This window comes from Branchiostoma floridae, chromosome 9, assembly GCF_000003815.2.
Source record: "Branchiostoma floridae strain S238N-H82 chromosome 9, Bfl_VNyyK, whole genome shotgun sequence".
In the NCBI taxonomy this organism is placed as follows: Eukaryota; Metazoa; Chordata; class Leptocardii; order Amphioxiformes; family Branchiostomatidae; genus Branchiostoma; species Branchiostoma floridae.
In genome coordinates this window covers 9,299,525-9,317,859 of record NC_049987.1, presented here as the reverse complement: position 1 = coordinate 9,317,859, position 18,335 = coordinate 9,299,525, and the positions used below count along the sequence as shown (strand labels likewise).

The window sequence follows — 18,335 nt, the reverse complement described above, 5'->3', positions numbered from 1 at the left end:
TAAACGAACCAGTGACATTCCCTCCGATCAGCCCAGAGGACGTCTCTAAACACAAGAGCCATTTGAGTCGGTGAAGTGCTGTTGTCACCCCTTTTTGAACGAAGTCCTTGTCGTCACCAAATCAAAACCAGCAGGCGCGCGGGGTCGTCTCACCAGGCGACTCAGATAAACAAGGTCACCAGAACGAACATTTCTTCACCCCCCCCCCTTTATTCTAAAAAAAACAACAACAACAATACGGACCATTTGTAAAACCTTATAACCAGACAAGTTACAGACGAGATAAGCGTCAGCGTCCGGGTTTAGTGTTTGGCGCTTCACAAAAGTGCGCTAGCGTCTGTTGTATACAAAACAGAGTACTTCTATTTGCACCGACGTGTGAAAAGTCAAACGGCGTGCTTGGCCCTCAAATGCATTACCAAAGGGACGTACACGTACATGAGCATGATGAGGGCAAAGGTGGGGCGATTAGTTGTGTAATTGATAACGATATCTCCGCATTTAACATGATGGCAAACAAAAAGTGCGCCGGCTTTCGTTCCTGAAATATTTACTCAAGCGGTTTACATATCACCGCATTTCTACATGATTTACTATCAGTATCACCGAACAGAAGGACTACTGTGTGCAGTACAGTTTCCCTTCAAGCAGAAGTTAGGCACCGGTTTGTTTTGGGAAATTGGACGTCATTCGAAGTTTGACTAGGCGTGTACAATGTACATCAGTGTTTCTATTTTGTCAGGTTTCCTTCATCTTTCTTCTTTCACCAGTCAAAGTTTGGTTGACAAAGTAAAAGCACGCCAAAAGACGTCCCAAACAAGCATAATGAACCACTACTTGGACAGCACAGTACACTGTCGCGTTCAACTTTTTTCTTCAACTTTTCTGTCTCCCCTTTGTTTCTCATGTCTCGTGACTTGGTTTGATAAACTTTGGCAATAAACTTTTCTGTAGTAAAGCGTGTGGCTCTAATGCCAGTGATCTAATATTACACCTTTTGAAATTGTATTTGTAATTTGTGTGTTTGTCTTAGGATTGTGTGGCCAATTGCAAAGTAGGACTGAGCCAAAGCTGAGGAGGGATGTCAGGCATTGTGCCAAAGTTTTCCGGTCGACGACTTTTTTTCAAATATATAAATCCTAAAAGCAACTGCACTTCGTCTGTATGTATTTTAACCGTCCTTTCTTTTCTGTAATTTCTGAAACCCTTTGGAAACTAATAACAATTTTATGAGAAATCGCCCATTTTGATTCACGACGTGCTATTGTATAACTCGAAGATATGTACTCTGTGTAACAATGACACAGCCCAATTCCGTCTAGTCAACTCAAGGTCATTTGTTACGTAGTTAGGAAAAGTGAACGGCTAGGGTGAAGGTCAATTCCTACCCTTGGGAATGGGGGTACTTGAAAAGATTGTGGCACTTGCCCTCTGTAAATCTCCCACGAAACTTTCTCTTGGGAATAGGTAATTACAACTTGTTCGGAAAATCACGTCTTGCCTCTCCCTCGTTAGAACTGCCGGGTCAGCTTTCGGGGAGGGCGGGAGTAAACTGCAACGGAAGCTGCTAAAACAACAAGAATGTAAGAAAAACAATGAATCAGTGTCAAAGGAGAGTTAGGAGCGGAAATTTATGTTTGACTGTTTGGATTTGTGGGTGGTTACTAAAGTGGGAAAGGCGTTAGACATTCAATCTTGATCTGTATACACTACCGTACGGCCGGTTGATTCATATTTCTTTTGGTAACGCTAAATACTGAACTCGACGCAGTAGATTTTAATACTAGCACATCATTCATAATCATAATATATGTACCTCGGAATACTAGTTTCTAATTCAGATAAATGTCTGTCGAACTACCATGTCTCCAACTTTTTTTACTTCTTTTATTTGCTAGACCTGAGCTAGGACATCCTTGGCTAGACACCGTGAATATTTCCCGTCTCTTCCAATGTTAGTCTAGACTTTTCGACCACTAAAACGAATGTATCTTTAGGGGACGACGGAAGGGTTATGCAGAGGGTCTACTCCTGGGTCCGCAGGGGTCACATGCGTCATCTCCTATCGCGTTGGTGTCTGAACATCCGACGTGTGAGTCACGCTATCAGTCTGTCTGCCTCTGAACTCGAACTCTGTCGAGTGTTTTCACGCAGATTTGTCTGCGCCACGACCAAATCAGTTCAAGATGGCCAGTAAGCCAAACACACGATCCAGTGACCCCATGAAGGTCTGAAGTAGGCCTAAAGGATTTAATTAGAAAGTTTAGATCAAAGGAATTGGATAAGAACCAACTCAGAATAGCCCAGGATGTCTAGCTGTGCGTCCATCGAAATCGGTTGTCAATTTTGTTGGTGTCTGACGGCAAAGTGCACAAACGCATCATTTTGCACGGTATTTTGCATAAAACTGGTAAATCATGAGCTGAAGTCTCATGTAACCATGTAACTCTGACACTGAGTCAGACTGGGGAGACAGTCAGAGTGACAAGGCTACCGATCTCAGAGGAGCGTTTAAAGATCTTTTAAGTTAGGTACATACTAGGGCCCTGATTGCCACAATGTCACTAACAACGTACGTTGACGTGACTCAAATGTACGGTTCACGAACTGCAGGGGTGAAAACAGGAGAATATCGTGTCATGGGGAGGAACTGATAGAAGGAAGCAGCTGGCACCAAGCCCGTATGTGTGGGTGCCAACCTTTCCAAATGTCATGCTATGGAATGGAAAACAGGAAGGAGCGGGTTAGCTGGAGAAAATGTGCGTGGTTGTGTCACAGTCCAGTCATCTAAAAACGATTTAACAGGCCGAGGAGAATAGACCCTCTTTAAACAGTCTGACCTTCGCGGAGTATAAAAAATCCAAAAGAAAACAAACATGTGCAAAAGAAAACTAACATGGTGTAGACCAAAGGCTGTCAGAAGTCAGCCAGGCAATTTGATTCCATGGCCAAGCTTTAATAAATCGATTAAACTTCAATTTCCGCTAGAATGCGAAATTTAAGGTAGCCAAAAATGTCAGCCGCAACACGCACTGCAATATTTAACATCTAGACGATGCATAAAGGTGAAACAACTGTCTTTCTGAAGTAGACGCTCCATCTCGGAACGAGAACCCTAAATGTTTTATCCACGCCCTAATCGAGAAGCTGTTTGGAGAGTGAAGAGTCTGTCCTACACAAGTATTATACCTCACGCTTCGCCGCTGAGTCGTTCTGGAAAGTGTTGTTTGACCTAGTCATTGGCCCTTGACGGCAAACGTGAACAGGACTGGGGCGAAAGACTGCAGTTTTTAAATGATAGAATAACCACTGTTCATTATCATGACCGAAGATGTTTCTTTGTCTCAAGTTTCTAACGTTATGTATTTTATCCCTGTTATATATTATGTTTGACTTCCAGTCAGGGAATAACTTCCTCAATCATTAGGAAATTCCTACTTTGCTGTAGAGGTCAAAAGGTGTGAGGTGAAGACCTTCGCGCAGAATATTTTAGTTGACTCAAGCTGTGTTTTTGGATCGGATTGCGGTTAGATAACTCATTGCTTGACATTCCCGTGATGCACTGGGGCAACAATTGTGTTGATGTTGTGGAAACGTAAACATGTGCGCGTGGCATAAGTGACAGGTACTCATGCGTTTCTCCGGGTGTTTATCTTTGCGTTTGTCTTTGCGATCTGGTTTCATGTGCTAAGGAGGTCAAGGCGAATTATCACTTTCCGAAACTGTGGTCAGACTACGTGTGTGTCGGTGTGGGGGAGGGGGGCGCGCGCGGGTGTCCAGCAATGGGATGTGTCGGAAGATGAAAGGACCAGGGGATGTTTAAACTTCTCTCGTTCTGCTAAAAACCTTTTAAGACGCTTCAAAGAAATGTGACATTCAGATACGATGTTTTGCCTAAGCTCTGACCACACAAAAGTTGTCCACCTCTGTGGTTCGTGGCTGTTTTGTAAACTTGCACATTTGTTTCTGTTCGCAGGACTGGCACCCACCAGGACTACTAAAGCCAAGGTAAGTAATACCAACAAGGACTCAACAAATAAATAATCGGTAAAACAAATGAGAGACCCATAGAATGTCACATGGTTGTTTTTTTTATAGACTGTGGTAGTGTCACATTGACAATGGACTTGACAAATAGCGATTCTGTAACTTTTCTTGATTGACAAATATGTTTTGAAGTTTTCCCATATCCCTTTGAGTGGATAGCTTGTAGTCAAATGTAAAGGCACACTGACTGTAAACTTGTTGTCTTCTTCTGTTTCTGCAACTTGATGATGGAGTCATCTCTGAATATGAAACATTTATGATATGTCTATGAATATGTTGTGTCTTTAGAGAAATATCCATTGAAAGTTGCTTATCTCCTGTTCTACCGCCAACGTGAATTCATTTTGTTAAGTTTTTGACATGTTCAGAGATGACTCAGAATGCACCTATCAACATTGGTTGTTGAAAAAGTTATACTGCTTTTGCATCCTTAGAACAAAATATGTATAAATACTGTTATGTGGTGATAAATTTGGACAGAAATTGTTCTCGTTTGATATATAAATACTTCTGTTGCTAGGTGCATTTTGTGACATTTGGTCATTGTTTAGACTTGTCATAGTAGCACTGATGCTACGGTGTTGGTGACAACAGGTAAATAGGCAAAATGTATTGGAGGTGCTGTTTCATTTTGGTTGGAACTAAAAAATACAGTAAACGGACACAACATCAAAATACATGTACAGGAAGAACGTTCATTTTTTATATACGCAAGTGCATGGAAATTTGTACCAGAACTGATTGTGATGTGACAACACAACAACAAAAAAAGGGTTAGAATAAAAAATTGCAAAATATTAAGAAACAAAGTGAAAAAATATAAAGAAACAAAGAAACATATTCTGTACATCAGAACCAGTTTGGGACAGCACTTCAAGTAGAGGGTAGGCACAAGGTAAAATCCATACGTTGTTTTGCAGAGAGTATCTAGTAGGGGTGCAAAGGTAAAAGCAAAACTGCTGGTGACAGATACACAGGTAAGATGGTACCGGCACTCATACTGGCATGGACTTCATCTTGGATGGTAAACAGTACTGCCATGTATAAGAATGTAACACATCTATTTGTACCTTTTGTGCAAATATGACCCAGAAAATTTTCTCTTGGACTGAATCTACTGTGCAGCACGAAATGAAAATGAGAAAATGACTGATCATGGAAGACATCTTTTTTTTTCAGAAGTATTGAAAATCAACAAATTGTTGTGAAAAAAGCACATGTACTCAGTAACTTGAAAACAAAGAAATTTGGAGGAAAAAAATCTATTTTCAGCTAGTGTTTATTCTGTGAGTTTCAAGAATCTCTTGCTGGATAGAAGAAGAGAATCCTGGGATTACATTGTCCTCTTTATTCCCTGAAGACCAGAAAATGATAAGAGATGAGCTGTCTTCCAAGAAAATGGTTTCAATTTCAAATTTCACTTGCAGTTTATCCATGATTCAAACAAACTGCCTTCATGATAAATTGTTATGATTTGAAAGTTTTCTTACAAGATGTGCTGCAGAGTAGAATTACTTCATTGTCCTGTTTTCCTTTTTTTTTGACAATGACACAGTTGTAGTTGTTTAGATGTTTGACAGTTTGTTGTGTTTACTAGGTCTCCAATAGATTGTTACCAAAGGTGTCTGATTGTTGTACATTTGGGTAAATGTCTAAAATCCCTCCAAGAAAAGTGGAACAGCCAGAGGAAGCGTGAGTCTTAGCCATTACTGACATGTGATATGTCTCACTAATGACTTTTAACTTTGAGGGGCTCAAACTTAAGCCTGATATGCCAAATCCTCCTGAAGAAATGTTAAAAGAGTTTTGTCTCTTTTTTTACAAGCCATTCATAGATAGAATCTTCCACTTTCAAAACTGACACAGCCTTGGTGCCTTCCTGCTTGGTCACATCCATTCCAGTATCATCACCTATAGTGTTAGCTTCCCTTGACAGAAAATGAATTCCCTTGTTTGGATTCCAAGGACTTGAACCTGACCCGAGTCCCCTTGAAGTTGTGAAGTGCTCTGCTCCCAGTGGGCCCGGAACTGTGTATGTTTGAGGTGTAAGGTTCTCCCAGGGTGTGAGAGGGCACCATGTGGTGGCCAGGTTTGTTTGGGTTGGTGGTGCGCTGCTGTCTGGCAGCTAGAGAGAGATGGATAACTGTAAGGTTGTTGAGGGTCCCCCCTGGAAGGCAGGTACTGTATTATAGTTTTATACTAGTACTCTCCAAGTTACCTTTTGGATTTTCTGAATAAAGTCTCAAAGTCTCCAAGCAGAGGTTGGTGCAGAAGATTGTGACATATCATACATATCATATAATGCCTATCTAAAATATCTTCCTTTGTCCTCTATTTGGAGAGTAGAAACTCTAACCTAAAAAGGTCAAAGTTTGTTAGTATATTCTTGGATGAACTCAAACTTTGATCATTTCTTCAGTCAAGATCTGATATTTCCCCATCAACTGACCAAGTTTACACCAATGAACATGTATGAAAACTGTAAAATTTCTGAATCCATTTAGTCAAGGAAGATAAAGAAAATTCAGTCTACAACATTGAACCAAGCAGTGTGATGTTTCCTGTCCAGAAATTTATTTACCCTACTTAATTTTAACCTGTTTGTAACAAACACATGCTGTCAAATAAAGCTGTAGTTTATTCAAGAAGTGGTGAGGTCTTGCTCTACTAACATTCCTATACCAGACCTGTCTAGACCACTTAAGATCAAGATGTTTTTCTACTGCTCAACGCAAATCATATCCAGGCCCTTGGTCTGTTAATTTTGATAAACTGTACAGTTTGATAAACCCAGGATTCTTTCCTACAAATTGTATTATAGCAGTTCTGCTATCCTTGGACATCAATGGCGATGATTTATAATTAGGTTTTCTAGGGGATTCAAATTTTCCATCTGTTTTGAATTAGAAATGTTTCTTGGTAGTGAACATACAGGCATAACGTTTACATGTATCTACATTTTTGGAGAGCTATGAATAGTTTTTTTGGTTAGAGAGCCACAGCTTCCTCTGTCTGCTCCATTTTCTCAAGACATGTATTATGGTTGCTGATGTTTCAGGTGAAAACAGGGCCTCAATACAACACATTTAAATATAAATCAAATCTAAAGCATAGCAAACTATCTGTTCCCTCTTCAGGTATTGGGAAGACAATTGGAAAGATATTTCACCAGAAACATCAGTGTTTTAACTTGTAGGAGAACTCCATCATGAATAGTCTGTGTAACACAAACTCCGCTGTCCAGGGCTGTAACTGGCCCCTCCCGCGCCGGCGGATGTTTGGCGGGCCCGGGGCTGCTATAAGCGAGATTTAATCAGGCTACATCATGAAGTGACCACTTTTCTGTTGTAGTCTATAGTACCTTTCTCTGTCTCTACTTCCAGACCAACGATGGTTTTGGCCGCCTGGTGTATAACCGTGTGGGAAAGTGTGGCAGTCGCAGTCTCATCACCATCCTCAGTGTCCTGAGCAGTAAGAATGGCTTCAACTTCGCCAAGGATCCCTCGGTCGTGCACTCGCAGACCAGGTTCCCCCTCCCTGACCAGGTGAGTCTTGCCCTCTTGGGTTTTTCCTACTCTCCAAACACAGGTTAGGCTCCGGCGGCTGTTTTTTTAAAACTTTTTTTTAGTCGCTTTTATCGGGCTTTCCATTGTATCTTGTATTGTCAAAACCTTTGGCTGTCGGACTTCAAGAAACAATACAAAATAGAAAGCCTGATAAAAATGACTAAAAACAAGAAAAATCCAGCCGGAGCCTAACCTCTTCTTGGAGAGTAGGTTTTCCTTTCTCACTGCTGACTTTGGTGTCACCCAAAACTAGCCTGGTATCCAGCATATTTATTGGAAATATTTATTATAGCTCCTGACTAACGAGCAATACAGGAGAGACTCAGGAGCTATGAATAAAAATATGGCTGGATACCAGGCTAACTCAAAATTAATGCTTATTATCTCGAAGCAGAGGATATGTTCAGGGGAAATATAGTCACGATTTTGGGAGGCAGATGGAAAAAAGTTATGGCTGCTTCTACTATTCCTCCCAGAATGTAACCACTGCTTGGAGAATACATAACTTCCACCCTCAGCTGGGAGAATTGGGATGGTCAGGTATGGTGTAATTTTTGTTAAACCATCTCTAAACTGATTTTTAGTGATGGTAATCCAGTGCCCGATTTTTTGTTAGTCTCACATGTGCTCTCCTATTTAGTATAAAATCAATAGTATGTCCTTTTTTGGTTCCAAAACAAGTTTCACCCCTGCCTAAATACACATATTGCTGCTTTTGGCCAGCTAAAGGGTCCCAATACAATGTTTGGACACTGGCTATGCTCTACTAATCTACTGCTGTGGTTAAACTAAGGTACTACACAACTAGTACAGACCTCAAACCATGTGGAAAATCTGCTTTGATCCATGAGTATTTAGGTCACCAGCTTGCTTCAGTTGAAATACTGATATATCTCAGGTCTTAATTGGCCTATGGTGGGACTGTGAGCATCCAACAGACCTTTTTACTAGGTCAAACAATCCCCTCTAAGGTATTACAAAGGAGGTACTTGGTCACCTATCTGTACCTGCATTGAAGAGTTGTATAACTTTTGAAGCACTATCACTATCAGAAGTGGTAGAAGTGACTGCAAAGCATCCCCTTTGTAAATCAAGAGGACAAAAATAAGCTTCTGAAGATTAACCTCTAAATACACCTTATTTGCATGAAAAAGCAACAACTATCAAGTACAAACTATGTGTAAAAACTTATGTGTTGAGAACTACCAAGAGAGATACAGGGTTGAACAAGTTTTCTAAAATCCACTTGTCCTATCGGGCAAACACATAAAAAATGTACTTGCCTGAACCAATTTTTCACTTGCCCAAAATTCAAATGTCACTGTTGCTAGTAGATATGCATTTTCACTTCCAGCAATGGAATTCTCCGTAGACAATTGCTTGATGTCATGACTGTAAAAAGTAACAAGTATATCAAAATTGCACTAAAATCAATGGAAAAATCTTACTTGCCCGATCGGACAAGTGGGGTAGGACATGCACTTGCCCGAACAGCACTTTCACTTGCCCTGGACAATAGGGCTAGTGGACTTGTTTATCCCTGAGATATGGTATCGAAAAGGGACTGATGTCTTCTACCAGAGCAGGCCACCATCACACCATAAACAGCATTCTCCAAAGGTTACATAAACCCAAGTGCCACATACCTTATTGGCACTGTCACACTATATTTGAACTTCCTGTAACTAAAATGGTATAGCTCACTAATGACACTTGTCAACAAACTTCTTTTGAGCAGCTGTCATGGATACTCTTTGTTGATAAAAAAAGTACTGGATATGAAGATGGTTGACATCATTTGGAAGGAATGGAGTTTGGATTTCTCATTCCTCATTTTGATTGGCAGATACTGATAGGGCAGTGGCAGCTAAAAGGGGGTTACCCCCCACCACATTCAAAAGTTGCCAAAACACCAATCTAATTGGGAGGGCCAATACTCTGAAAACAAACTTTGAAACCAGATAGGGTACAAATGGCAGGCAGACCAGAGCTAATTGCCTGCTTTGTTGAAACAAGAGTATGGTACTGATGAACTAGCATCAAGAATTACAAGGACTGACCACAGGTGTTAAGCTTTAGGTGTCACACAACCTTCAAGGAAACAATGAGTTGTGTGTAGCCATAGAAACTGTTGAAAGGAGGAAATTTAATTAAGTTTCTTTTCTTACATAGATTTCTAAGGAAATGATAAGTTTAGAGGTGACTTTCTCTGTAGCACTGAAAGGTTTTGCAGGGAGCAATATCGATTTGAATTCTAGGGACAAATTTTGAGTTTTACAAAAGTTTTCCAATCATGACCTGTCCATAGCAATAGGTGGGGTTCAAAGGAGATTTAATTTATAGTCTTTCTAACCTAGTTCTCTATTGAACCAAGGATAAAGATTGAAACAGTCTATTTTTCCCTCTGGATGATTGGGAACTAATTGGTTCTTGGTGTTTCAAAGAAAAGATTGTCCGCAGCAGGTTGTGACAGAAATTGCAGGGTATTTTCTATCATACAGGTTCCCACAGAAATTACACAGTCTGCTTCTTCTTGTCGAGACATTCATAATCCTACAGTTGAACAGAGTATCATGTGGCGTAATAGTGTGGCGTAATGGCAGTGCTTTGGGCTTGGGCCCAAGAAGTCTGGAGTTCGAAACCTGCCATGTCACCGATCTTGTGGCCTTGGGGAAGTCAATTTACACGACTTTCCTCACCTCACTCAGGTGAAAATTTGTACCTAGCTTTGGCAAAGGCCGTCCCTCAGATAGGACGTAAAAAATATAAATGGAGGTCTCGTCTTCGGGGAGAGCCACACCTCAAGTATGTTAAAGAACCCACCACTCTTATCAAAAAGAGTTGGAGTTCTTTCCGGTGTGATTGGATCAAATCTTACAGTCTGGCCCCCAGGTTGACATCTTAAAAGGTGATAGTCAACTGTTATGTCAATCCTTCCACAACTGTGGTAAAACTGAATAAATTATTATCGAAGTTGTTTACAGGCAGTAATATATAGAGATAGGGATAGAGTTGTGTAGCAAATGACAAAAGTTGCTTCAAGTTTGCTTCTTGAAATGTAAACGATTAAATGCTGTCAAGACACACATCAGGAATAACATTTTTAGCCAAATCTTCTGTCTTTTTACACCACTTGTATCCCTTTCTGATATGAGCACAAAAATTCTGCACACTCTAACCCATTTGACAGGCTCTAACTTACATGTGTGTCAAGGAGAAACTGCCAGTGATTTATACTCTGGGGACTGTTTCTTCCTGAAATTTGTCAACATTCTTTGTCAAGTTTGGCTCCAATTCTGTATCAAGATAGGTTTGAGGGAGAGGTCACAGAGCAAGGTCACACTGTGCAGCCTTGGAGTGCCTGAAGAGGTCTAAGAGCACAGTGGGCTGCCAAGGTGTGGAAGCTGAGAAGTTCCAGAGAAAGTTGTTTCTTCTTAGGACATACCGGTAGTCTAAAGCTGGTTATACTAAATTATCTTCCATTTTGCAATTGTATGATTGTTCATCTTCAACAGAATATTTTTAAATCTCAAAATATCTGTAAATAGTGGGAAGTAGGCCATCTTTTCTGGATCAAATCTTCATCTTCAAATTGTCACTTCAAATCAAATCGTCTTCAAATCATTGCAATGATTTCAAAAAGTGATGGGAGGGGAAATTTACAAGTTGAACTTTAAAGGTTTTTGCTTTTGGCAAGTTTTCATATGCTCTCAGGTTTCAATTAGTGAAATTGGTAGATATCTTGCAGTGACCAATCTAAACTTCAACTAGATAATGAACTCGAGGACCACCCAACGACAACTACTTTCTTTTGGCAAACTTTCCTTCTTATCAAGTTTTTTTTCTGTGGTGTCTGTTAGTCCAAGTCTCTGCTGCTAGTCTGGTACCTTGGTAAGGTTCAGAATGTAAAACCCCTGTGGGAACTGCTGTCAGAAGTGTAGACTTTTGATTCTAATGCACACCTTAGTATCCCAGGTAGATGAATATATGAAAACAGGAAAGAAAATGTATGTATAGTTGTTGCATTTTATGATGTCTGAAGGTGGCAGTCAAAAACATTTGTCTCACACTTTCATTCTAACATCCCAATGAAAAAAAGATCCATACCACCTTGCCCTCAACTTTGAGAGTAGAGTATCCATTTTATTATGCTACTGGTGGACAAATACTTTGTAACCCTTCCAGTTTCATGTATCATGTGAAAAAATCCTGACCAGAACTGTTTGTTAAATCATAGATGTCATTCAGTGATCCTATCTATATCTGCATGTACTGAATAGTACATGAAATTAATGATATGATGACAGATATGCTGGTCTAGACTGCAGAATGATTGATATTACCATATCTTCTGAGGGGATCATGGAGCAGCTAAGCAGTAACTTGAGCAAGATAGTGATATCCAACTTAATTAAAAGTTATTGATTAATTATGATATCTTTGGGCAGAGGATTGCAGGGAGGGTGACATATGGTATTCACGATGTCATCAAGGACCCATCTCTTTATTACCTAAGGACTCCATCCATATTACAGTATGCTCCCAAAGATCTGATAAAGTTATAAAGGTCTTGATGATATTACACTTGGTACAGAGTCATGAAGTAAGCTTTTTAAACTACATAACTCCCAACGCAAGAGAAAGTTGCACATATCGCAAATGCCAGTCTTACATGGTGGTCAATGGTCATATTTTACAGTAGATCAAAGTAAATCACATCATACTTGCACCGTGCTGTTTCTTTAGCTAGATATCAGGATTCATAGAAAATGGAAATCAATTTTGTATTATTTATATTCATTTCTCTCTGTGGAAAGGCCTGGATAGAGGAAGGCTTCTTAGAAATATGTTTACTTATCCTGCGGGCCAAGTCCCAGACAACAGTGCACATGGTTTGCACATGGTTTAATTTAAATTGTTTTTTGCCACTCTAAAAAAAGTATGGGGTATATACTATTTAACACAACCATCATCTTTGATATATTGTAGCTTTCAAGTCCATCCAAATCCGAACCAACTGGTCTAAAGTTATCCCATTAAAAGTCATTGAGGTCTTCCATCTCACATTCCCCACTAAACCAACATTTGCTTCTAATTTCTACCAGGAATGGAGGCACATAACATGTCTGATGGCCAGCGGAGACCTGACCTGGTCCTATCAACTTTATGTCACAGTTTATTTTTGATTCCTGTGGTGCCCCTCCCATTTTTGGGGACATTCCAGCAAAATAAGAGGACTGAGGGGGTTTCCATGATGCTCAGATCAAGCTGAACTATTTGTAGTGATACTGCTACTTTGTTTATTAGCAGCCTGTTTGTTATAGTAGTAAAATATCTCTATTGGTAATTTCCTAATGTTTGAAGGTTGGGAATGGTCCTCATATGGTGCATGTGTAACACTGGGGTTCAATCACTGTGAGCCAGCTGATACATTGCTGAGGCTTTCTGATCAGATCTTGGGCCCAGTCAGAAACCGCCACATTTTTTTATATTGTGCAGTCAAGAATATAGCAAAAAGGTGCTATTTTTTCCTACAACATGTGATGGTCAGTTAAGGTTGGTGTGACATGTGACAGAAACAGTTATTGATGAGTTTTTATAACTTGACTGGCACCAAGGGTACCATGAAATAATTCACACACACACATGAATGTCTCACTATGGTGCGTGCATGATCATGGCACATACTGTGCTCAGTGAGTCAGTCTTGGGTGTTCTGAAGAGGTAATACCTGACTTGTGTTGTGTTATACATTACTGTGCTGTGGTATATCTGCAAGTATAGAAGGCATGTGATGCTTGATAAGTTCGAGGAGATGAGTTGTAAGAACTTTTGTTGATAAAGATTCAGAGATGATTCTCCACTTGGTTAGTAACAAACCCATACCCCCTGTCATGTTTGTGTACTTGTAGCACTTGTGTCAAAAGTCACACATGGGCCAGAAGGCTCCGCAGAAGATCGGTTTTGTTGGCTGAGCTATTAGCAATCCTTTTATGCCGGTGGATTAAACCATTAAATCTGTTGACCATCTGTTACTTCTGAAAAATAACAGGACAGAGGCGGCGGCACCAAATTTCGTTTGGGGGGGCGAACTTTTACTGACAGAATTGTACGGCACATGTAGCGCCGAAGGCGCTACCAGTCGCGCCGGAGGCGCGGCCATCCTAGGGGGGTCCGGGGGCATGCTCCCCCGGGAAAATTTGAAATCTTGACCCTCTAAAACGCCATTTCCTACGTTTTGGCGCGCATATTTTGCTGCCAGACTAAGCTAAATTTGATGACAATTCTGTTAGAAAGACACATGGTTTTAGCGAGGGCGATGCCCTCAAAATATATTCACGATTCTGAGTGTCGAAGGTGCAAGCTGTCGCAAGGTTGGTCTGGGAAAATTTCAAAATGTGTACCCTCTGAAACGCCATTTTCTGTATTTTGGGGGACAAATTTTGCTGAGGGACTATGCTAAATCTAATGTCATTTTTGTGAATGAAAGAGATGTTTGAGGGCAATGACCCACGCCTCAACAAATTTTCACCATGTCGTTGTGAGCGCCGGAGGCACAAGTCATCGCTAGGGAGGTCCGGACAAAATTTTGAAATCTTGACCGCCTAAAACGTCATTTCCTGCATTTGAGGCCCACATTCTGCTTGTAAACCAAGTATAGTACGATAGTAAAATTTCTATTAGTTAAAAAGGTTTTTAAGAGCAACGCTCCCGCAACATATTGTCCTGCGCCGACATGGCCAAAGATGCGAGCCGTCACAAGGGAACACTGGCGAAATTTTGAAATCGGGACTCTCTGAAACGTCATTTCTTGCGTTTTCGGGCGTAAATTTTCCCATTAGACAAGCTTGATTTAATGAAATTTCCATCATCAAAAAAATACACAAGGTTTCAGCTTGATTTTCTGCGGGGGCGACGCCCCCCCAACATATTTTTCGGGGAGGCAGCCGCCCCCCCCCCCCCTGCCCCCCCGGTGCCGCCGCCACTGAGAGCGGTTTGTTCTCGCCTCCGTACGTTCTTACAGCAACAACTTACCTGGGACGGCAGTGATATGGAAATGAGCTGGCGTGGCCCCATTGTTGTCTTCCCGGGCGCGAAATTTGAGAGAGAACGAAGCTTGCTTGATAAAAGCTTCTTGGCTGTAGCAAATTATTTGTACAGTTTGTTGTGTCTGCAAGATTTAAGCTATCGATAATTCTACAAGATCTTTAGTGCACTTTCTCCCATAGATGATTTTAGAAATTTTGAACGAGGTCCCAAAAAGTAAAATGGCGTCTTTGTAAACAAAAGAGAAAACCGGTTTCATCCGGTTCTTCTGTCGGGTAACAACACAACATATCCGACTCCCTACTTAACAAGTTTGATTTACTACTGTGCTTCTTTAATAGTAAAGTCGAAGTCTTCTTTTTTTTTGTAGAAATAAACCATTTTCATCTTTCCACCAAGGGCTCCAAAAGTTGAGGTTTTTTTTGTCTAGCACATGCAAGCCGATAGCACACCAAACGCTTGGGTGTGTAAAGTTATCAAGCAAATTCACGGGAATATAAAATTGTTTCGATAATAAAGATGTATACTTCTGTCATCATACCAGATAGCTACCAGCATTGTACAACACAACTGTGAAGCAGACCCCCCTTGTCAGTAGTAGTTAACCAGGTGCAGATAAAAAAACAACAACAAATGTTTCACAATCATATTTGACAATCCTTTTTGACAATCAAATCCATTTACGTTTGCTCAAATTATCTGAATCTACCACTAACGCATACACAAACACTAAAAAACTGTGGAACAGCTGGAAAAACAACGTGCACAAAACGATCTGAGAAAATCAAGCAACATCTGCTTGGCGGTAACCGGTTACCGCAATGCCTAACACGCCAAAATAACGCAAGCCTGGGTCAGTATACCGAACGACGTAGGGGTGATATCTGAAATTATTACATTGATTATAACAGCATTCGAAGACTGCACACATACGCCGATCACGATAACCTGTCGACAGAGGTTACCCTCCGGTCACAGAGTAATGAAGACAATAACACACACCCTCAAATGCCCGAAGCACTTCTGTCGGAACAATAAATGGAATCTTGATTATACACTCCCCAAGAGTATCCGATCATTCAGATAGAACAATGGAGGTTTGTGACATGTTGTCTGTGTGTGGACATCTGTGATTTCAAGTTTTGTTTGTAGACTTAGAAATATACTTGTAGCTTTTAAACACCCCACAACGCCTTAAGGTGTGTGTGTTCGTAACTTTGCTTTTCATTAACTTAAGATGCAACTTTGGAATGCAAATCAAATAAAGAAAATAATACCAACCCTTCCCTAAAGCAGTTCTGCCTTATGTTTACAATAGATGGAATGTTAATTGTAGACTCAGACTGACAGAAACTAAACGCAGTACATGTAATGGTTATCAAACGACTAAAAACTGCTTCCCTCAGTTCATTAAAATGAGTAAAATGAAATTTCTGATCAAAAATTTTAGCGTAGAATGTTCACAACTTGTCCAGCAAGTACCTCCATTAAGGCCCACTTCAAACAGACAACACTTATATAGTCGCGCGACTGTTATTGACTATTCGGTGTGGGCAACGGTTTTCTTTAGACATGCGTTCAGAGTATTGCGGGACACGTGCGGCGCAGGACTCCACTGCGGTGCGTGCGTGCGTGACCCACAGTGACCTCTTGCTTACAAATTAAAAATGGCGGGAGAATTCTTCATTTTCGTCATGCAACAGATTACTATTCTTTTGCTTGCAAACAAATATTGTCCCCAACAAAGAATGACACAGAGACGGTAAAATCTGGAATTAAACCCAGCTTTCGTGGCCGCCGGTGGTATTACAGATTACTACTAGTATCATGAAGGATGTAGCCACTAATGGCGGGGCATTGCGCTGGAACAGGCAGTTTCTGATGACAAAAATACGTTTCCATTACTGACTACATTTACATTTACGGAGAAAAATGCCCTTTCAAATAGAAAAAAAAAACATGCTGCAGGCTTATTAGCATATGATCCAGTCCCGTCGCCGGCGACGATTTTTCTTTAGACATGTGAGGAATCGTCGCGGACCCCCCGCTGAAGGGTCGCGCGACTGGGTCCGAGGTGGTCGCACGATGATTCCATAAAAACCCTCGCACGACTATTTTGATCCTCTTTAGACAGCCTAAAAATATCGTCGCCGGCAACGTTGTCGACAACAACAGTCGCACGACTATGAAAGTGTTGTCTGTATAAAGTCGGCCTAAATAAAATGGCTTCAAAACACCCCTCAACTTTGCAACATGAGCTAAAATCAACTATAATAATAGAGGATGATGAAAATGTGGATGTTTTGTCGGACGTGTATGTCCACAAGTTTGAAATTTTCTTCTTATCAAAATACTAAAACTGTATTGTAGTTTGGCCCGTGAAACAATTTAGTTGCCTTCTGTATGAAAGTTTAACATAAAATGTCAGTTAGGTTAGAAACAAATGACAGGACACACAAAGTATTGGATACTGAATTGTTCAGATTCTTTATTTTTGTTGTTTCATATTGTCGTTTGGAATAACTATGATCATTCTATACCATTACATGCAGTATATCTGTTTTCCGATTTTTAAAAATCAACTTACGGCATATATATGCTCATATTAAAGCTGATTTCTATAACTCACAGTATGGTACAATTCTGGTTTTTTTTAAAGGCCAGAAATTGATGAGCACACGGATGTCATCCGTATATTGAATCAAACCAAAATGGCTCAACTTCAAACTACTCAGGCCTTGCAAATATCAACTATACAGCTTTAAAGTTATGACTTCATCATAGCTGTTGTATACTGTAATTCACTTTGTCTTCTCGGTACCAGACTTGCACGGTCTGAGAAAATTTAACTTGTTCTCGGAACTAAATGTTCACTGTTGCGGCAAGTGCACATAAAAAAAGTCTGTGAATTATTTGTTATCAGTAATGATAAGTTCACGTTACAGTCGTCACCGTGAAAACAGTGAACATACATTACAGTACATTGAAAAAAACCCAGGAATTTAGTAGGAATACAGTAGACATAGCCACTGAGGACACAGGTCCAGTGTTTGTCTCTGCGTCTGTGTGTATGTGTGCAATGATTTATATTGTTCTTTCAATTTTGCGTGCCTAAGTTCATACCATAACTGAAATTATTATTACAGTACCTTAGTTAAACAATGCAGTAAATCTTCAGCACTACCTTTACTATAATTATGTGATTTATACATGAGTCTATGGTTAGCGATAGTAACAGCATAACGGGCTGAACCTAGCCAAGTTGACATGCTCAAGGGAACATAAAAGAGCAATCCCTTCTCAACTATTTGTCAGAAAAGAATATAACATAAATTTATCCATCGCACCGACAGATACACACACACACACACACACACACACACACACAGACACACACACACACACACACAAACAAACAAACAAACAAACACATACACACACAACGAACTTTCCTCGTTACTAAGCCTTGCTGCCTGATCCTCACAAGTATCTATCACTACTTGTTTGAGGGGAGATAAGCAGCCGCCCCCCCTGCCCCCCCCCCCCCCCTTCCCCCGGTGCCACCGCCACTGCAGGAGGGTCTTTGATCTGGCTTACAGGGATTCTGCACCAGTGTTCTAGCAGCTCTTTGTGGACAGATATGTTTGTTTGTTTGTTGTATTCTCCAAGCAGAGG

General features: G+C 40.6%; 1 protein-coding gene across 3 annotated transcripts in view; it reads left to right on the top strand.

Moving 5' to 3' along the window:
• Positions 1-18,335, top strand: part of LOC118422647 (uronyl 2-sulfotransferase-like) — a 43,430-nt gene that overhangs the window by 962 nt on the left and 24,133 nt on the right. For 2 of the 3 annotated variants that reach the window (XM_035830305.1, XM_035830308.1), the window contains exons 2-4: positions 3,977-4,008; positions 4,968-5,024; positions 7,431-7,592. In XM_035830305.1, the coding sequence (XP_035686198.1) occupies positions 3,977-4,008; positions 4,968-5,024; positions 7,431-7,592 (251 nt within the window). The remainder of the gene's footprint in view (positions 1-3,976; positions 4,009-4,967; positions 5,025-7,430; positions 7,593-18,335) is intronic. The other variant, XM_035830307.1, reaches the window with a different exon arrangement.